Source organism: Protopterus annectens, chromosome 16.part0, assembly GCF_019279795.1.
Source record: "Protopterus annectens isolate FY-2018-M chromosome 16.part0, PAN1.0, whole genome shotgun sequence".
NCBI classification, from domain to species: Eukaryota; Metazoa; Chordata; order Ceratodontiformes; family Protopteridae; genus Protopterus; species Protopterus annectens.
The window spans coordinates 269,234,727-269,256,818 of NC_056750.1; the positions used below are offsets into that span (position 1 = coordinate 269,234,727).

Consider the following 22,092-nt stretch of genomic DNA (forward strand, 5'->3'; position numbering starts at 1 on the left):
ACATACAACCCCTCTCCACTTATGAGGATTCTGATGCAGAGGATTCCATTCCTTCACCCTCTCCCCCAGAGGATTTTTCCTTTGGGTAAACCCTACATACTTTAAGGGAGCATTTCCAATGGGAAAGTCAGGACTACCCTCAGTCTAAATAGAGATGCAGGGAATTCCTAGATCTTCCACAACACAGACTCTTGGCCATCTCCCAGTTCTGGATGTGGTGGATGATGTTTTCCTTGAATTCAGCTTGACTCCTGACTCCCTACCTCCTGCTCCCAGAATTCTGGATGTGGTGGATGATGTTTTCCTTGAATTCAGCTTGACTCCTGACGCCCTACCTCCTGCTCCCAGAAAACCAGACGGGTATTTCAGAGTCCCTGACTCTCACAAATACCTTTTCAAAACTCCTACAGCTGACCCTGAGGTCATTTCTCAAGGGCCAAAAGGGATTAAAGCAACCTCTGCTAAGAATCCCACACCCTCAGACAGGGATTCCCGAGCATTAGACAGATGGGGTAAAAAAGTATACACCTGAGCTGCTCTTGCTATCAAAGCACTAAATTGTCAGTTCCATATGCTTAAATATCAGCAACATTCTTTGGAACTCCTTAAACAAAAAATGTATTCCTTTCCTGCTTGGGCTGAATCTAAAGATTTACAGGATTTAATGCATTCTGCAAGTGAAGTAACTAGATGCACTTTCCACTGTGGTTTTGATGCCCTAGAAGCTTCTTGCAGGGCAGTAGTCACTGGATCTATCCTTAGAAGACATGCATGGCTTAAGGAACAACCCCTGCCCGACCATGTCAAATCTAAATTGTTGGAAGCCCCCTTGCACAAAGATAACCTATTTGGCACTAAGGCAGAAGAGTTCTTAAAGATGGATGAAAAAGCAATATCTATGCAAACAGTTAAAGATTTCTTACAGCCCCCAAATTCAGCAGACATTGCCCCTCCAATCACTGGTCCTTTCCTTCTCTGACTAAACAGGCCTAGCCTAGGACCTGTGGTAACAGACCCCCCCCCCAAACAGCAGCCCCAGGGAATGCAGAGATCTAAGCAGTGGACTACCCCCACTTCAAAAACAGGAAGTTCTAATCCATCCCCCTTATGGTAAGAACTCACAATGACTCTCCTCCGCCCGACCTCACTTACCCCAGGACGAAAGCTCTCCTTTCACTTAAGCACCCGGGCCACCATTACCAAGGGCCAATGGGTTCAGAACATTGTGTCTCAGAGATACAAATTCTCCTTTCACACCCTTCCAACCCCAAAAGGGTTCCCAGATCTTCCACCAAATCAGTGGGCAGAGGTTCAAAAGCAAATCTATTTCCTGCTCTCTATGAGGGCAGTAGAACACGTTCCTGCAGAACAGATAGAACAAGGCTTCTATTCCAGACTTTTTCTGGTGCCCAGAAAAGAGGACACCTGGCGCCCCATCCTCAATCTATCTATTGTAAACAACTTCCTGGTGATCCCAAAATTCAAAATGCTCACCCTCCAAAAGCTGCTACCCATGCTCTCCAAGGGCACTTGGGTATCCACCCTAGATATAAAAGATGCCTGCTTCCACATTCCTATCAGGCAATCATGCAGGAAATATCTCCACTTCAGGGCAGGATCACAACACTTTAAGTTCTCTCCACTTCCCTTTGGCTTACAGTTTTCACAAAATGCCTGGCTCTGGCTATTGCCTTTTGCAGGCAAAGAAATATTCAGATTTTCCACTACTTAGACGACTGCCTTTTTCAGGCAGACAGCCAGGAAAAGCTGCTCAAGCACCTGGCCTTTGTAAAGAACTTACTAACCTCTCTAGGGTATGCAATCAATGAAAAGAAATCCAAACAGGTGCTCACACAAAGGATAACCTTACTGGGAGTAAGTCTGGACACAGCATCCCAGATGGCACACCTTACACCAGAGAAACAAAGTTTCCTGACAACCTCCTTCTCTCAACTGGCCACCAGGCCCAGCTTTCTGCAAAGAAAATCCTGCAAGCTCTGGGGTTCATGGCATCCTGCATACTCCTCATTCCATATGCCAGACTGCATATGAAGAAACTTCAGTGGTACCTAAAGAGCCTTTGGTGTCAACACCCTCAAGACCTGGAAACCCTTCTACCTATAATTCCTTGCCTCAGAAAATAATTTCTTTTGTGGTCAACAGCATGCTCCCACAACAAGGGACTGTCCTTTTCCCCACACCCTACCACCCAGACCCTCACCACAGACTCATCAGACTATGCTTGGGCAGCTCACTTGGACGGCAGGTGCATGCAGGGCCAATGGAGCCCACAGCAAATCCCCCTGCACATCAATCAAAAAGAGATGATGGCTGTGCAGCACACCTTAACAGCTTTCAAACCCCTTCTCTCTCCAGGGGTTCTCCTGATCAAAACAGACAACACCACTGTGATGTGGTACATCAACAAACAGAGAGGGACTCACTCCTACTCTCTATGCAGGCTGGCCATGACCCTTTGGCTCTCAGCCTCTTCCATGCAGCTACACCTGTTCGCACAATACCTACCAGGCTCTCTCAGTTCTCTGGCAGACCAGTTAAGTAGAAACCTTCTGGACCCACACAAGTGGTAGCTCAACAGAAGTACCTTCACCCTAATAACTCAGAAATGGGGAACCCTGAAGGCTGACCTCTTTGCCTCCCACACCAACCATCAGCTCAGCAAGTTCCGGACCAGGGAGCATCACTGCATGGCTTGGAAATTGGATGTCCTGTCCATCCCCTTGGTCAACCTCTCGGTCTATGCCTTTCCTCTCCTACCTCTCACCCCCAAGGCACTGCTCAAAATAAGTGAGGAAAAATCAAGGACCATTCTAATAGCTCCAGATATGCCCTGACCCCTTGCTGTGCACCCTGTCCCCACTGCTTCCATGGCATCTTCCTCAGATTCCAAACCTCCTAACCCAGAGGGAAAGGGAATTCATTCATCCCCAATTGCAGACACTCAGTTTGGCAGCTTGGCATATTTCCTAATCCCTAACCAATCTGCCATCCTCAGTAAACAAGTTCTGGATGTTATCCTTGAGACCAGACACCCCATCACCAGAAAGTCTTACGCAGATAAGTGGAAAAGGTTCTGCAACTGGATCCAGGCTAAGGGGGCCAATACGGCACAGCTCTCCATCCCTCTCTTCCTGGATTACTTAGCTGACCTACTATACAGTGGTCTCTCTCTTTCTCCTCTATTAAAATTCATGCCTCTGCTATTTCTGATCATTTTCCCACTGAGCAGCACCTTTTCTCACACCCTTTGATCAAACAGTTCCTCAGAGGGGATAGCAACTTGAGGCCCCCCAGAAGGGCACCAACACCAGCTTGGGACCTTAACTTTGTCTTGGAAAAGCTCACCCTGCCTTCTTTCGAACCAGCTTCTTTGGCAGAGATAAAATTTCTCTCTTTGACAGAGCTAAAATTTCTCTCTTTGAAGACAGCATTCCTTCTGGCCATCACTTCAGTCAGAAGAGTCTCTGAGCTGTAAGCATTCATGGCTGTGACACCCGTCATCATCTTCCATGCAGACCGAGTATCCCTCAGAACTAACCCATCCTTCATGCCCAAGGTGGTGTCCAGTGTGGCTCACAACCAATCCATTCATTTGCCCACCTTCTTTCTTAATCCCCAGAACAAGAGGGAAAGGATTCTTCACTCTCAAGATGTGTACAGACAGCTCAGATACTATCTGGACAGGACTAAATCCTTCAGAAAGTCTGATCAATTGCTGGTTAGGTTTGCTACAGGAGCGGAAGGCAAAGCCATCTCCAAGCAAACTATTTCCAAATGGATAGCACACTGCATCCATTTCTGCTACAAACAGCATGGTAAGCCTCCCCTCAAGAGGGTAGGACACAGTCCACCAGAGCAGCCTCCACCTCTGCAGCTTTCCTCAGAGGAGTCCCCACCAGGGACATCCTGGAGGCTGCCTCATGGACATCTGTTCACACTTTTAACAAGCATTACCACCTGTCTCTCTTCTCCACATCGAGGGCAGGGTTTGCCTCTGCAGTGTTGCAGGGCATCCTAGCTAGCCACTAGCTTCCTTGACTGCCTCCACCTATTTCCTCAGCTTTGGGAATCTACCTAAATGTGATGACTGCAACAGTGAAACATGAAGAACTTAGTACAGTTGTGTACACTTACCATAAATGTAGATGTTCAAGTGTATTCACTGTTGCAGTCCTGGTCCCCCCCCCCCCTCCAACCCCCCCTTTTTTTCTTTCTCTTTCTCCTTTTGTTACCTTTCTTCCTTGTTGTTCTCTTTTCCTTACAAGGGACATATTGTTATTTATTTTCCACTGATGGGGGCTTCTTCCACCAGAACCTGGCCTCCTACTTTGGGTGCTCCTGACAGGTTAGGGCAAGAAAAACTGATGTAATGGCGTTGGCTGCCTGACTTTATACTACTGACGACCTGATGTCAGTCCTCAAGCGACAGCAACCGATGCATAAATAGTCTCTGGTATTCGGGCCGACTGAGGGCTATCCTGGTAGGGATAACCCAAATATGATGACTGCAACAGTGAATACACTCGAACATCTACATTTATGGTAAGTGTACACAAGTGTACTTTCCTTATGGTTATTGTATGCTAACTGCTGAACAGAAGGAAGAATAAATGCTGTCATATGAAGCTAGACTCCTAAGGTGATATCTTATTAACTGTAGAGCCTGCACTGCTGATCTGGGCACATTACTCCAAGCTTCATTTAATCTATTGAGAAGTTGCAAGCATGAAGACTTGACAAAGGAGGCCTTTTGGAAAAGGAAGCTGCATTTTGATATGTAGAGAAGGGAACAGTACAGTTGACGAGAGCTGGTCATATGGGTAAAAATCATAAGTATGTGGAGAAACTATAAGCATTTATAGTGGGGTTTAGCAGGATTTTGAATTATGTTTTTATTGACATGATGTAATGTTTTTTAATGTGGCCTGTGTTACATATTTTGTTTTCTGAAATTTCACAGGAATGTTGCTGGAGCTGCCTCTGTTGATGCTTGAACAGATGGTAGAAGATGATCAGCTTTTATCCAGGGGACTAAAAAAAGCACTTGATACCCTAACACAGACATCAGCGAAGAGGTAATACTGCAACTTACTCTGGCTTTACATGTTTTCATCAGGTTTTCATTCACAGAGCTGCAAAAGTTAATTTGGACAAAATGCAGTGAATGTCATTAAATCTAACACATCTGAAAAGAAAACTTCATGCATGTGTGTGTGTTTGTGTGGCATACACAAGTGTATAAGTGAAGATTATAGAACAAGTTGATATACTTACAGGGAGATGAGTGCAGTGAGTTAGCATAACTGATGCATAGCATCAAGTTTGTTAGGTTTTCCTTCAAAAAGAGACCCACAAAGGGACCAGCCATTCTCAGAAGAGATGCTGGATTAGGCCCAAGCTCTTTTCCTCACAGGGTATAAAGACCTTTACCTTTTTTCTTTTTTGACACAAGCAGATGGTTTTGTTCTTTCCTATTCATTGTTGTAAATGGGATGGAGAAGATTCCATTCCATTCTGGATCTCTGCTACTTCAACAAGCAAATCCAGTTTTTGTTTTACTCTTGATGATGAATCTTCATGGAGTCAAGCCTTTGTTGTCACTGTATGCCTGAATCATATTTCTAGTTGTAATGGATGCCTTTTGACATTTCCTTGTTTTGTGTGTGCACAAGATATTCCTTCTTGCCATTCTTGTCACATTTTCAGTACAAAGTGTCGTTATTTTATCTTTCCTTTATATTTAGTGTATATATTAGTGCAGTGACCATTCTGGCAGAGGCCCTGCAGGAGGAGGAATTTGTGTACATTTACTTGGATGGATGGCTGAAGGTGTTCATATCAAGGGACTTCTTGGTATGACCAGGAAACACCATGAAATGAGACTTACCCTTCCTTGTCCCAGCACAGAGGATTTTGTTTATTGGGGTAGAGTTTGGTACTTTTCACTGGCCGCAGGTCCTTCCATGGGGAGGCACAGAAAGTCATAGCACTGGTAGTCTGAGATTGCACAGGTGGACATATGAACACTTCTGTGCCTTTTGGGCCTTATTGAAGCCACATTCACTACATTGCCATATTTCCAGCTACAGGTAATGGTATTTCATTGGGCATTAAGTTGTCATGGCTACAAAGTTATCATACACTTGAGTATCTACTTCTGTTGCCAGTCCCCTGTCACTAAAATCTAAAGTGATGGACATTGATGACCATTCTCATTATGAGATTACTGTGCTGCAGCCAAACCCAGGAGGCTTGCTAATGATTTTGAGACCCCACCCAGACTCTTCTATGTACAGGGAAAATGGAGACTCAGAAAGTACAGTTTAAAACCAGACTGAGCTAAGGGTGGTGCCCCCTCTTAAAAGATATAGAAAGCGTTGAAATGTGACCCCATCTTGTTTTGGTCAGGCAATGAGGTAGTTATATACTATATGAACAAATGGGGTGATGCATAATCTTACTTCTTTTGCAGAGGGGCACTGCTTGTTTGATAGTAAGCTGTAGACCAGGGTGTCTCTGTTAAAGCTCTTCACATCCCAGATAAAGTGAACCTGCTGGGGGATTATGTTAGTTACAGTTCCAGTCCTCTCCCAGAATCGAGAATGTGGACAACCTCCCAAATCATGGTCTTTCAGGAGTAGGGTACATCAGAAATTGCTTTGTATGTCACACTGAAAAATGTTCCTCCTGTGCTCTGTTTGGATTAACAGCAAGGATAGGTTGATGGGGGACAAATGCTCTCATCAGTGGCAGGGCATAGTCTTGTAAGTATAAATAATGAAGCACTTTAATGACCAAATTATAGAGACCCTGATGTATTAGCATAGCAGCCTTTTGAAGAGAAATAAGAGTCTGATAAATTTTTGAATTGTACGCCATTTGTTAGGAAAGCGCTTACTGTTGGTGTTATGTTTTTTTTCTAACAATTCTATAGTCTTTTATTCAGTTATACATATCATCAAATACCATTAATAAATGCAGTTAGTACTGTATAATCTAGCTAAGGAGGAAGTAGAATGGTAGCACTGGTGTTAAAGCAGTGAGCATAGCTGCCTTCTAAGCAGTTGAACCAGGTTCAATTCCCGGCCAGTGCAAGAAGTATGTAAATTTAAACACACATTTTGGTGGTCCAGTTGAGAGACAAAAATGTAGTACACATTTGGAGTTCAGGTTGCCAAAATGGTTAAATTGTTTGCCTTATATGTCCAAGGCACAGGATTTTATCTTACCTTTAGAAAGAAAGGCTAGGCTTCTAAAGGCCCTCTGGTGTCATTAGCCTAGTGATTACCTATGAATCTGACAAAATGAGCCTGTTTGTCTGTTCCAGTGGGTAGGTCTGAAAAGATAAGTCGTGGAATGTGCAGTCCTCCTACAATCCCTAACTCGGACCAAAGGTGAATGGAAGGGTCTTTCTTGAAAGCATTTTGGAGCTAGGGAGTAAGCATAACTTGAGTAAGTAGATGATTAACCCTTACCATGCCCTATTGCACTCCACCCCTTTAGACTTTGTCAGCATGGGTAGCAGATCACTAAGTCTCCAAAAAAAGTCTGTAATGGCTGTCTGGATGGCAGGCATGTGCTGCAGGTATACAAGACCTCTTAAAAAGAATGAATGGGTAATGAAAGTGATAGCAGTTGCTTGACTGTTAGCATGATAAATAAATTCTAAAAAAGGAAAAAAACTAAGATAATTAAAATTTAGCCAAGAAGCATTTTGTGCTATAAGTTTTCTTTAAAGTATTGTGGTAGTTGGTCTGGAAGTTGGTGCAGAGTATCTAAGGCTATGAGTAGTTAAAGCACCTTGTTTTTTAGTTCAGTGTTCGAGTCTGTCAGCTTCCATTTCTCTACTGTGCAACTCTGAGCAGGTAAATTAACTAGACATTGTTCCTAGCATGAGTGTGAAAATTGTCCATTTGGATCAATGTTCTACCCCAGCTGCAAGTATAAAGAAAGATGCTTGGTACTTCACAGCTGGTTTAACACTTTTACCCAGACATTATGTTTGTACTGAAATATCACCTTTATAATTTGGAAGACTCATAGTTGTGTTTCACAAAAATGTGAAGGAATATGACTGTATCCTTATATTTTTAATATCCCTCAAATGTTTTTGTAGACGCATTTTAAAAAGACCTCCCCCTCCCTGTGTAAGTAAACCTACAAGGGCAAGACAAAAGACCATACCACATGCTAAGACTTGCAGATGAAACCTTGTTCTATGACAAACAATTCTGTTTAGTACATATATTAATCATCATCAAGGCCGTGGTGGTGCAGCGGTTAGTGTTGTCGCCTCACAGCAGGAGGTTCTCCGGATGTTCATCGTGTTTCACTGTTGCAGTCATTACTCTTGGGTTATCCTGCTGGCAGGCTACCCTCAGTCGGCCAGAATTCCAAAGTCTAGGTCCGGCATCGGTTGCTATCGCCTCTTCCCTGACGTCAGTGCACCAGGGGTATAAAAGATGCAGCCGACGCCATTTTCTTCAGTCTTTCTTGCCACGCGGTGCCCGAAGCAAAAGCAGTTTGCAAGTGCCGGTCGGCCGACTCCTGAGATATTCAAATCCGAATTTCAGAACCGAAGTCTTCATTAAAGCTAAGTACCACATTGGGGAAACTTTTTTCTTGCTCCAGACCGATGTCAGAAAAAGTTACCAATTGTATTTCTTGTGGGAAGCAAATACCTCATAAGGATTTTCACTCTTACTGTATTCCTTGCCTAGGCCCCGATCACAACGTTGCTAGCTGTCAGTTTTGTGCTAGATTTAACCAACGCACTATTAAGCGTCGGTTCGATTTTGCATTTCATTACTTTGGCCGAAGATTTAATTATATAATGCCGTTGCACCAGCCGACAACCGGAGTTTACAAAAAACGCAAGGACAAGGAAAAGGATAGGCATCCGAGGTCCAAAATTGACGATGAGGCCTTTGCTAGGCCAGTTGCCAGTTCGCCGGTTCTCAGTGAGGCGCTTTCGCAGCCCCTGGCGCCCGCTATCTCAGAGCCACAGGGCACTTCCGACTCCCACGTGGAGCCGACTGGGCCTCTGGATACTCAAGGTATTGGACACTCGGAAATCATTCCCTCAGATGGGTCCGGAGCCGCTGAGCAGGCATCTGCTTCTGAGGGTGTCTTCAGACCTGCACAACTATATATTAAGCCATCTTCAGCTTCAAAGACAAAGACTAAAGCAGCTCTAAAGACAAAGAAACAAGTACAGCATTCTCCTGCTTAGACTTCCATGCCTAAAAAACAGATGCTCAAAATGGCTGAAGACCTAATTACTTTGATCAGGGGCTCCCACCCCCCTCCTCATAAGAGGCCTAGGCAAGAGACAGAGTATGATTCTTCTGATCAGGTTTCTATTTCCTCTGATTCCTCTTCTGAACAGGATTAATCCATGCTTCCCTATAAGGATTCTGATGCTGAAGAATCCATTCCTTCAGCCTCTCCTCCTGAGGATTATTCTTTTGGGGAAACCCTGCATACCATGAGGGAGCATTTCCACTGGGAGAGCCAAGATTTTTCTGAATCTAAGAAAAGGCTCAGGGACTTTCTGCTACTTCCTCAGCACAGACCCCTTGCTATTCCACCTGTTCTAGACATTGTAGATGATGTATTTTCTGAGTCCGGCCTGTCCCCTGACTCTTTACCCCCTGCACCTGCTAAGCCAGACAGATACTACAGGGTCCCAGATTCTCATAAATTCCTATATAAAAACCCCGCTGCTGACCCAGAAACTATATCTCAGGGTCCCAAAGAGGTCAAAGCTTCCACTGCAAAAAACCCTGTCCCCTCTGATAGGGATTCCAGGGCTCTAGACAGATGGGGAAAAAAAGTCTACACTTCTGCTACCCTGGCTGTAAGGGCTTTAAATTGTCAGTTTCATATGCTTAAATATCAGCAATATTTAATGTCATTGCTTAAACAGAAATTGTTGACAAATACTGAATGCTCAGATAACAAGGAATTGCAGGATTTATTGCATGCAGCTGAACAAGTGGGAAAGCATACTTTGCAATGTGGTTATGATTCACTGGAGACCTCTTGCAGGGCCGCTGTTACAGGTTCTGTTATTAGAAGGCATGCTTGGTTAAAGGAACAGAATCTGCCTGATCATGTTAAAGCAAAATTATTAGATGCACTATTACAGCATGATACTTTGTTTGGTACTAAAGCAGAAGAGGTGTTGAAAAAAAAATGGTGGATAAAGCAAAATCCATGCAGACAGTCAAGGATTTCTTACAGGTACAGCCACCCAGGTTTAGCAGGAACTGGCCTTCTAAAAATTGGTCCTTTCCAATGTCAGACAGGCCTCAAAGAGGCAGATACAGGCATCCCAAAGGCAGATCTCAGCCCCAAGGCTCATACAGACCTAAACAATGGGCTGCTCCTACCTCCAAAAGCGAATAAGACAAATCACAGGCTTACAGGAAACAGTCCCAATGACTTTCCTCTACCAGATCCAAGCACTTTTCTTTTGGCAGCCCCCTTAGGGGGAAAACTAGCACTTTTTTCATCAACTTGGCAAACGGTTACCCAAGACAAATGGGTCCTGAACATAGTGTCCCAAGCCTACAGGTTCCATTTTCACACTCTACCAAGGTCAAAAGGTATGTCAGATCTGCCACACAATCAATGGGCAGAGGCACAAAAACAAATTACAACCCTCATGGACATGAGGGCCATTCAGCAAGTACCACAACAAGAGCAGGGGCAAGGATTTTACTCCAGACTTTTCCTAGTATCCAGAAAGGACAAAACCTGGAGACCAATGCTGGACCTGTCTATACGAAATATGTTTCTGGAAGTTCCAAAGTTCAAGATGTTGACTCTACAGCAGCTACTGCCCATGCTGGGCAAGAAGGCTTGGCTCGTAACTTTGGACCTAAAAGAGGCATGCCTGCATGTCCCAGTCAGACAATCTTGCAGAAGATACCTCAGATTCATAGTTGGCTCAATGCATTACCAGTTCTCTGCACTGCCCTTTGGCTTATCTACTACGCCCAGGGTCTTCACAAAATGCCTGGCACCAATAATTGCATTTTGCAGACAAAAAGGAATTCAAATATATCCCTACTTGGACGACTGCCTAATTCAAGCAGAGAACAAAGATATTCTTCTACAGCATCTGGCGTTTGTAAAAATATTACTAATTGGCCTAGGGTACACAGTAAACGAAAATAAATCAAAACTAGTGCCCTCTCAAGAGATAATATTCCTGGGTGCAAGCTTAAATACAACTGCCCAGATGGCTTATCTCATGCCAGACAAACAAAAGCATCTGACTACTTCCTTCAAGAAATTGACAACAAAAACCCACTTATCTGCAAGGAAAATCCTGCAAGCCTTGGGTTTCATGGCATCCTGCATTCTACTAATTCCATATGCCAGGCTGCATATGAGGAAACTACAATGGTATCTAAAAAGTGTTTGGACTCAGCATTGCCACAGCCTGGAGACAGTAATTACACTAATTCCCTGCCTGCAACAGGAGTTTCGATGGTGGGCAGAAGCCTGTCACCACAACAAGGGTCTGCCATTCAGTCTACCCACAGCCAGACAGACACTGACAAGGGATGCATCAGATTATGCCTGGGGGGCCCATATGGCAGGAAAATGTATTCAGGGAACATGGCCTGCAAACCAAATGCATCTTCACATCAATCAAAAAGAGATGCTAGCTGTTCAAAATGCCCTGACAGCTTTCAAGGACCTGCTTCATCCAGGACAGTTACTGATAAAGACAGACAACACTACGGTCACGTGGTACATAAACAAGCAGGATGGTACACATTCCTACCCTCTCTGCAGACAAGCAATGACCTTATGGGACACCGCATTGGCTTTTCAAGTTCACCTGCAAGCACAATTCCTGCCAGGAAAAACAAATACTCTGGCTGACGAACTAAGCAGAAACCTCATGGATCCCCACGAATGGAAACTGGATCCATAAGTCTTCAGCATGATAATAAGGAAATGGGGATGCCCAGACATAGATCTATTTGCCCCCCCCTCACAACTGCCAATTGCAGAAATTTTGCACAAGGATTTATCACAAGCAAGCATGGAAAGTGGACGCCCTATCCTTCAGCTGGAAAAATCTAACAGTATATGCCTTTCCTCCACTGCCTCTCCTTCCCAGGGTACTCCTAAATGTCAGACAATAGAAGCCAAAAATGATACTGATTGCACCAGACTGGCCACGCCAGCACTGGTACCCAATCCTAAAGAGCTTGTCTCAAGGTCCAGCATGGATATTGCGTCAAACTTCTCACTTGCTGAACCAACAAAACAATCAGATCCTGCACAGCCAACTCAGGACCTTAAATATGGCAGCATGGCGGATAATGTAGCCATTCAGAACACTCCTCTTTCAAAGCTGTTTTGGATGTTATCTTGGAGGCCAGGAGGCTCAGTACCAGAAAATCTTATGCAGAGAAATGGAAGAGATTCTGTGCTTGGAACCAGGAACAAGGCATTGACACGTGTGTACCAAATATCCCTCAGATTTTACAATACCTAACTGAGATGCTGAACAAAGGCCTTTCTTTCTTATCAATTAAGATTCATGCCTCTGCCATTTCAGCCCATTACAATGCGGAACCACCTATCTTTTCTCATCCTTTAATAAGGCAGTACCTCAGAGGGGCCAAAAACATTAGGCCTCTAAGGAGAGCACCAATTCCGGCCTGGGACCTCAATTATGTTTTGGAAAAACTCACACTGCCTCCTTTTGAGCCAGCATCAACAGCAGATATAAAATTCTTATCCTGGAAAACAGCTCTGCTCCTAGCAATAACCTCTGCAAGGTGAGTCTCGGAGTTACAAGCACTCATGGCTGTGGAACCTTTCATCATTTTTCATCCAGACAGGGTTACTCTGAGGACAAACCCTACATTTATGCCTAAGGTGGTGTCCAGTGTGGCCCTCAACCAAACCATTCACTTGCCTAACTTTTATCCAAATCCACAGAACAAGGGTGAGAAAATTCTGCGTTCTTTGGACATACACAGGCAGCTACGCTTCTACTTGGACAGAACTAAAGCTTTCAGAAAGGCTGAGCAACTTTTAGTGTCATATGCTGCGGGATCACAAGGAAAGGCTATCCCAAAACAGACTATTTCTAAATGGATAGGCCATTGCATCCGTTTCTGCTATTCTCAACATGGCAAATTAGTGCGTAAGGGCATTAGGCCTCATTCCACCAGAGCAGCAGCCTTCCTCAGAGGAGTACCAACCAAAGATATCTTAGAGGCTTGCAACCTGGAGTTCAGTGCACACCTTCACAAAGCACTACCACTTACCTCTTTACTCTAAGTCCAGAGCAGGCTTTGCCACTGCAGTCCTGCAGGGTCTCATAGCCTCTCCTAATCCTATTTAGCCCAGCCACCCATCCTCAGCTTTGGGATTCAACCCAAGAGTAATGACTGCAACAGTGAAACACGATGAACATAGTACAGTTGTGTACCTACCATAAATGTAGATGTTCGAGTGTATTCACTGTTGCAGTCCAGGTTACCCACCCACCCTCCCCCTTTTCTTTGCTGGGTCTATCTGCACTTCTCTATCCTTTACAACCTATTTGGTGTATTTGCTTGTAGATGAAGGAAATGTTATTTTTGTGCATGCATTTTTATTGGCATATTTTTCAGCCTACCAGTCTGGGGGCACCTGACATCTGGGGCAAGAAAAACTGAAGAAAATGGCGTTGGCTGCATCTTTTATACTCCTGGCACACTGACGTCAGAGAAGAGGCGACAGCAACCAACGCCGGACCTAGACTTTGGAATTCTGGCCGACTGAGGGTAGCCTGTCAGCAGGATAACCCAAGAGTAATGACTGCAACAGTGAATACACTCGAACATCTACATTTATGGTAGGTACACAACTGTACTTTTGGTTCTCTGCTGAAGTGCCTTCTGTGCGGAGTCTGCATGTCCTCTTTTTGGTCGAGTGAAATTTAAAGACATACAGGTAGGTGCATGTGTGTTTGCCTTCTGTGAAGGTTGGGCGCTGGGCTGGCAACTTGACACCGTAAAAATCCACTGCTAATCAATAGTGGACCAGTGATCTGCTGTGGCGACCCCTAACCGGGAAATGCCGAAAGACTAAGAAATAAATTAATCATCATCATCATCAATATTGAGAATTACAGATGGAATGCTGTACCACAGCAAACATTTCTGATTATTATATCAATTACCATATGTGACTGTGTTTGAACAGAGCAGTGTTTTCAAGGAGCACTGCTCTTGTTTGGAGAACTAAACATCAAACAAGACTGTAGTCTGGAAAAATGGATATGTACAAGAAGGTCCCTTTGATGACTTCACCTCATAAAATCAGTACTGGAGCTTGAAGTATAATATTTATGACCTTCAACTTTGTTTAATATCATAATACTTCTTGACACTCACCTTGTCAAAAAGCAAACATGTCTCTTGATAACTTCTGTCATAAATATATTGCTTGATAACTTCTGCCGTATTAAACATTTCTGTAGTTTTCATCAGTATTAACCACTATGTAACACTGAGAAGTCAAAAACTTTCCCTGTCCTGACTTCATGTCTTCAGGTATGAATTTTGTGTATCCTGCATACAGTAAACTTTGTCAAGAAATATAGAAAATAAGATATCAACTGACAGTAAGTCTTCCCACCTGTGACAGGCATGCCTCTCTCTTAAAAACTTGCTGTATGGTAATGAATAATAGTATGGTAGTTAGTAAGAAAATATTCATGCTGGTGGTCCCTGCACATAAACTTTCTAATTATCTAAGCTCTAGGAATATTACATAAAGTTTCAAATATATATTAAGTAGTGGTTGTTTAAATGTTATATATAAAGGAAAAGCCAAATGTTGCTTAAAAGTATTGTATAAAACACTGAAATTCTTCAATAGACCCACTACACGCAGGAAGCAAAATGCCAGTATAATGATTATATCTAATCATTCTGTCAATGCATCCACAGCCTCTTGTTCCCATTTTTCCCCATGATGTCAGGGTGTCACTTCAACAGGGACAATCAACTAGTGCCAATATTTACACCACCAGGTAGCTAGCCAGTAATTGTATAAATATATTTACTTCATTTAAACCTCTAACTACATAATGGGATGAATGATGCCCCCATGGTAGTGCCTTTTTACTATTTAAGAAAAAATCAAGTCATTCACAAAACTGTTACAAGTTAAAAGTACCCACAGTAATTTTAGACATAATGTTATTTGTGGATCTTCATCCTAAGCAATAATCAAATGCCTCAAGGCTGTGCCAGTGCTTCATATCACAGTAAAGGTTCTCTACATCAGCGCTGATCCATTAATTGCCTCGCTGGCATACAAATTCCTTTAATGGATTTAAAAGAAGTGTACACTCCTGAATGTATAAATCAAGCCTGATGTCTTTCATTTAGGAAGTGTACCATCCATCTCTTAGTAACCATTATAGGTTGATATGATTGATGTTCATTAAATTGATTACTGATGCAGTAGCCTTAACTGTATGCGGTCATATTGTGCCAAGGATATAACAGCAGGTCAGCTTCCAAAGCTTCAGGAAACCTTCCATGCACCCATACTATCAGGCAACTCCAAATAAAAGACAAATTTGGGCACCATGCCCTTCAAAACTTTACTGCCGCCAAAGAGTATGCACTTCTAAGCTTTCGAGGATCAACATTTGGCTTGGTGCTGGTCATTTGCTGGACAGATAAATTCCCGTTGGGAAAAAGCTTCCATATTTTAAATATTGTTTGTCTTTTATCAGTTTCCTCTTTAAGAAAGTCATTTTAAAGTCAGGAGTTTTGTGTTTTAATAGACTGTCATGAGACAGTATCATAGTTTTAAACAAGCGCACGTTTTTCCTTTCAGTTTAAAAGTTGTATAAAGTAACTAAAAACATTTTTTCTATGGAGAAATCATGTTTAGTTTACTTTTGGAGGTGGTGGCAAGGTGTTTTAAAATGCTTTTTACTGTGTTTTCTGTGAAAAAGTGACTTTTAAAGACTTGTACATTTTACTGACATTTGCTCCTTGTCTTCCATGGGAAAGAGGCATTCATTTTAATTTTGACTATGGAGCAGACTGTCGGTCCCACAGTCAGTCCTTCCAGCCACAAAAAGAAAAAGTTAAGAACAACAGCCTTTTACCACCACAGCAGGCTAGCAATTTGCGTCAGACACAGGTGGGTGACTCTGCTGTGACCATTTATTGAATCTCAGACCAGTCTTCTTTTACCCCATATCCCTCTGGTGTAGCACTTATATCCAGTATGTACCGGGGGTCAGCCACATCCTCTGCAGCTGATGGAGTCCCATCAGTTGGTAAGGGAGAGTCACTCTTATCAGTCCTGGAAGAAGAAACAGGCAAGGCTTCCCTCTTGTGTCAGAATGCTGTGCCTGTCCATCCCTACGGAAGCTGCTGCCATTAGTAAGATGGTTGGGCCCATTTTCTCCTGTCAAAAAGAAATGGAAAACTAATCATATGTCTGCACCTTCACAAATTTCCTTAGACAGGAGTAGTTTACTGGGTCTGGCTTAGGGTTTAATTTGGGCTGCTGATCCTCCTTGTAATGTAGTGTTGGTAAAAGAAAGAAGAATACTTCTTTTCCTGAATCTGAAAAGGAATATTGAAGGTCAGATGCGGGTTTTTTCCTCAGATTTCAGATTCAGACTCTGAGGAAAGCTCAGTTTGTGATTCTCCCTGTGAGGGTTTCTCTTTCTACTGTTACCGGATGTGCCAGTGTTTTCAGTGGGAAAACACCGAGGTTTCACAGTCCCTTAGGAAATACTATGAGTTGTTACAGAAGAAATTTCCAGAATAGAATCCCATTCTTCCTGTTCTGCCTTAGAGGATGTATGTGTTACTGCTTGCAATTTTCCTGTTAGTCAGCCAGCTGCCTTAAAAAGACAGGTTGTATAAAGTTCCTCAGTCTTTTAAATGTTTAGACATTATTGCCAAACCTGACACAGCAGCTACAACTTTAGTTGATCCCACTACTACTAAACACTTAGTTAATTCCAATTCTACTCTTTCTGATAATTATTTTATTTATTTTATTTTACATTTGTTGACCGGGATTTGTCCGACTGAGTTGAAGAGCCCTTTTTCAGCGGAGGCCAGGGGAGAAAAGCTCCAACATATTATACAATTTTCATTATAAATTAGCATTAAACAGCAATGTTACAGGATTATTACAAGGCATTAAGTAGCAATACAATGTTATACAGTGTCAATAATCAGGAGTATAGCATAACTATTTCGAAATGTATGAAAATAAATGTCATTAAGATGAGTATAGTTTTTGCAGTAAGTAGTTAAAACAAAGTTTTATCGTGATGTAGTTGCATGAAGGCAAGACAATTACAATAGAATGTTTCTCTGAGGCAATTTGCTTTAATAGATTTTAGAAGACAGTAGAAAGAGTAGTCAAGGAAGATTAGAGAGAGCTAGTGAGAAGAGTGAGTTAAGGGCAGAAAGTAGATTAAGGTCTGAGAAGTAAGGGATGTTAAGGAGGGAGAATGCAGTGGCAGGACCAGTGACTTTTAAAGTGCTTTTTGGTGCTGTCTTAAATTGTTTAGGATGTGTAAGGGTCCTGATTTCTAGTTGGAGCCTATTCCAGGCAATAGTGAGGTGATAGCTGTACATGTTGCGTCCAAATTTAGACTTGGGTTTGTAGATTTATAGTAGGTCTTTGTTGGAGCTTTGGAGAGGTCTGGAGGGAGAATAATGGGAGATGAGAGGGGGTAGTGCTGGGCAGTAGGAAGGCTGGTATAGGATAGAATGGATAATCTGGAGCTGAGAGAGAAGAAGTTGGTGGGGTAATTCAAGCCAGTTTAGGTGTTTTAGAGAGAGACACTGATGGGATTTGTAGGTTTGTTGCTGAGTTAAGATTTGTGAGAATTTGAGAATTGTACATTAGACTGGGTAGAAGGTAGGTAAGAGAGAGTAATCTTGGCTTCAGAGGTAAGGAATTTCTTGTTACAGTAAAGGAGCCCTAGTTCTGAATGTGTCTTTTTGATACCATTATTAACATGCAAGTCAAATTTATGCTGATCGTCGATGGTTACGCCTAAGAGCTTAATAGTGGATTCTACCTGAATGGGAGTGTTATTAAGGGACTGTATGAAGAAGGAGGGTTTAATATTTATGAATATTTTAGGTAGGAAGAATAACAGCTTTGTTTTTTAGGGTTAAGGATGAGCTGGATTTGGAGAGCCATGTTTCAACTAAGTTAAAAGATGCCTGAGTAGCTGAGAAGAGCTTAGAGGGAGAGTTGGCTATGGTGATGACTGTAGAGTCATCTGCATATTGCATTAAAGATGACTGAGGACAGGAGGTATAGAGCTGATTAGTAAAGATATTTAAAAGTAAAGGCCCTAGGATAGACCCTTGAGGTACACCCATTTTGACAGGGAGAGGAGGGGAGAGTGCAGAGTACCATCTCACTGATTGAGATATATCAGTGAGGTAGCTGGAGAACCATGCAACAGTATCAGAGGAGAAGTTGAGGTTATGCAGTTTGTGCAGTAGAAGAGAGTGCGAGACGGTGTCGAAAGCTTTTGAGGGGGCCAAGAATAGGCAAAAAAGAAGTTTATGGTCATCTATGGCTATAGAGATTGTATTGAGGAAGGATAATAGAGCTGTAGTGGTGCTATGTTTGGGTCTGAAGCCATGCTGAGTGGGTTTAAGCAGATTTTCCTGTATTAGATACTGCATAACTTGTTTAGGAATACATTTTTCTAGTACTTTAGAGAGAGGGGAGAGGATAGCGATATGTCTAAAGTTGGAGATATCAGAGGCGTTACCTTCTTTGTGTGTAGGTAGAGTTTAGCATTGTTTCTAGATGGAAGGGACTTTAGATTCAGAGATAGAGTGATTAATTAGGATAGCTACAGGGTGAGCAAGAGAGTCAGCTGCTAGTGGAAGAAAAGTGGAAGGAATATTGTCAGCTGATACTGAACGTGGTTTTAATTTAGAGAGTAGAGTTTTAATGTAGCTAGTAGGTACAGGTTTGAGGGAAAAGGTATTTGAGGAGATAGTATTAGGAGTAGGTTCATAAATGTTGGAGATGTTCATAGTAGAGTTTGGGTTAGGGTTCAGTAGCTTAGATATTGAATCGATAAAATAGGTATCGAAGATAGTGGCAGTTTCTTAAGATGCCTTGTCTGGGCATGGATTGGGGAGCTAAGATTACCGGGATGTAATGTTTGGTTAATAGAGTTCCAGAATTTTTTAGGATTAGATTTTAGGGCTGTGGGAGGTTTGTTATAGAAGTCTTTTTTATCTTTGTTTATGTATTTTTTTGTCAGATTTCTGAGTTCTTTTTATTTTTGTAATTCTGCAGAGAGCTTAGTTTTTGACCATTTTTTTCCATAGTTTGTCTCTAGTTATCATATGGGTATGAGTGGCTTTTGAAAGCCATGGAGATATGGTGGACTTAATTTGGACTTTGCGAGGGGGAGCAAGTGAGTCTAAGATGCTAAGGAAGGTAGAGTTGAAAGCTAGGACTGCTTCTTCTAGTGGGAGTTGGGTAAGGAATTTCCAATTTACTTTAGAGAGGAGGGCATTAATGGTTTCTGAATGGAAGTTAGTTTACGACAAGTGATAAATTTAGGAGGTTTTGAGAAGTGGAGAGTGAACCTAAGCACTTTTACAGGGCAGTGATCACTCAGGGTGTTTGGTAGGGTTTCAGGGTCATGTTATTTGGAAGGATTAGATACAAGTACCCAGTCAGTAAGAGTACTAGATGTGTGAGAGTTGTTTGTATGGGTAGGTTGGGAGATTAGCTGTGTGAAGCCATATAAATTAATATGAGTATTAAGAGTTTGAATTACCAAGAGTTAATCAGTTAATGTTGACATCCCCAAGGAGGATAGTTTCATTGGGGATGTGTTGAGAAAAGTATGAAAGAATATTTTCGAGCAGAGGAATGTTGTCTCCTGGAAGGATATAGATGGCTGCTACTGTGATAGTGGTGTGGTCATTTATTTTAAGGTTAGCTGTAAATAGGTTCAGCAGGAGAAAAGGATGGGATAGGTTTCATAATACTTGTAATGGTGAGGTGGTTGGAGTAGAGGATGGCAACGCCACTCCTTTTTTGTTTTGACAGTCTATGCAGAGTATATTATAACCAGGGGAGAGAATGTCTTTATCAGAGGTTTGAGGTTTTAGCCAAGTCTCTGTTAGGGTGATGACATCAGGGGTGTGAAAGGCTATCCAGGCATGGATTTCACTAACTTTGTTTATAATACTACGGGCATTCATAGAGTAAAAGGAAATATGTTTGTTTGTTTGGAGAGGATGAGTTTATTAAGTTGGGAGAGGTAGAGTTATGCATGGTGGGGTGATGGATGCGCCCAGGATTTTGGATGTAGGTCTCCTGATAGAAGCAGGGCTACATGAAGTTCGTAAAGTTTGAAATTAAATGGGTTGTAAGTCAAACACTTAATCATGGTTGTAGATGCTAGAGAGTGAGGGGGAGGAAGTTTGATTTTAGTCAGAGGGATGTTCATGGAAAAGATAGAGAAGAAGATTGTAATAGAGTACTGCAGAGATGAGAAACATTTAGTATTGGGATTAGTGGGATCTCTGTGGACAGGTGGTATTGGAGTAGTACAAGATGTAAGAATGAGAAGCAGTAATGGAGGCAAGAGGAAAATGGAGAGGGTTGCAAAAGCCATGGCCTAAGGTGGGGAAGTAGGACTGGGATGGAGTGAGGAGTGGATAAGGGACTAGGAAAAGTTAATTGTTGAACCTGTTAGAGAGCTGAAGTAAAATTTAAGTGAAACAACCTGTAGGGGGAGCAGGGGATATATAGAAAGAAGGATTTGCAGCAGACTAAACTATGAAGTGATAAGTAGTGGAGGGTATGGTGTTTAGAATGTTATAGCAGATGGGAAGGGGTGGAGTTAGGGGAGGAATGAATTAGGTGGTTAGGTATAAATGAAATGATATGGGTGGGGGTGCGAAGTGAGCCAGAGTGTAGCGGGAACGGGATTGGCCAGGAAGAGTCACCACAAGAAACGATCAGCGGGCCAGGAGGGAAAGAGCAAGGAGCACACAGTGAGAGTCAGCAGGTACGTAGAAGAGGTGGGGAGGTGTAGACAGAGAAGGAAGAGATGTAATAGCAAGGTATACACAGGTATTTGCAGTAAGATAAAAACAGTTAAAAGGAAACCACAAACAGAAAAACAGAGTAGAGCTAACTAAGAGAGATGTGACACTAGGGTAGTGACTAACTTATAGATGGCAGAGAGAGACAGAGGCAAGGTTTCTAAGCAGGTGAGTATGGGGGGGGTGCTCTCAGTGGTATGCAGGTGTCCTGTACAGTAGACAAAGTAAGACTACTTTGTGGTATGAGCTTAGAACATACTTTTAGTGTAAACTGGCTATACAGTACAGCAGAGGCGTAATTCCAGGAGTTGGAGCAGTATCAGTAAAGGTAGACATAGTCTTGAGGGAATACACTTTGCTTTAAAACCTAGGGAAAACAGGAGGGGAGAGAGTGTGTTGGAATATAAAAGCTTGGGGAAAAAATATTAACGACAGAGGTACTATACACGCAACTATTGATAATAGCTAGAGAGGAGTTAGTTGAGATAAAATATGAAAAATACAGAAAAAAATAAAGTGCATATGATAGTAACTTTACAGATTAGAGCAGTAACAATGTGAGACAAAAGTTCAGTAACTTACTTCTGCTATAACACTTTCACATAAACAATGGTAAAAAACTTAACTATGATGTCTTAGTTTAAAAACAACGGACAATAAAAATGTCTGCTGTAGTTCATGTAGTAAAACGTGCCATTTTGTAGTTGAAATAATCAAACTAACTGAGATATGAGAATATAGCTAAACAGGATGATAAGGATTATGATAAGGATGGGAAAATTATATTGGTAAGTACAGGAAAAAAGTGCATACTTTGGAAACTTTGATTTTTAGAGCTTTGAATTGTCAGGCTCATATGTTATTGTTTGTTCTAACTAATTTTATCTGCAGTTTCATCTTGTGAGGAAAAGGCTGCTTTAAGCAATTTTGAGGAGGTTTCACCTTCCAGACG

At 42.3% G+C, this 22,092-nt stretch overlaps 1 protein-coding gene across 1 annotated transcript in view; it reads left to right on the forward strand.

Annotated features, from left to right (window-relative positions):
- The window catches only part of LOC122790988, a 542,539-nt gene that overhangs the window by 201,971 nt on the left and 318,476 nt on the right, over positions 1–22,092 (forward strand). The window contains exon 3 of the mRNA XM_044058711.1: positions 4,982–5,096. Within this exon, the coding sequence (XP_043914646.1) occupies positions 4,982–5,096 (115 nt within the window). The remainder of the gene's footprint in view (positions 1–4,981; positions 5,097–22,092) is intronic.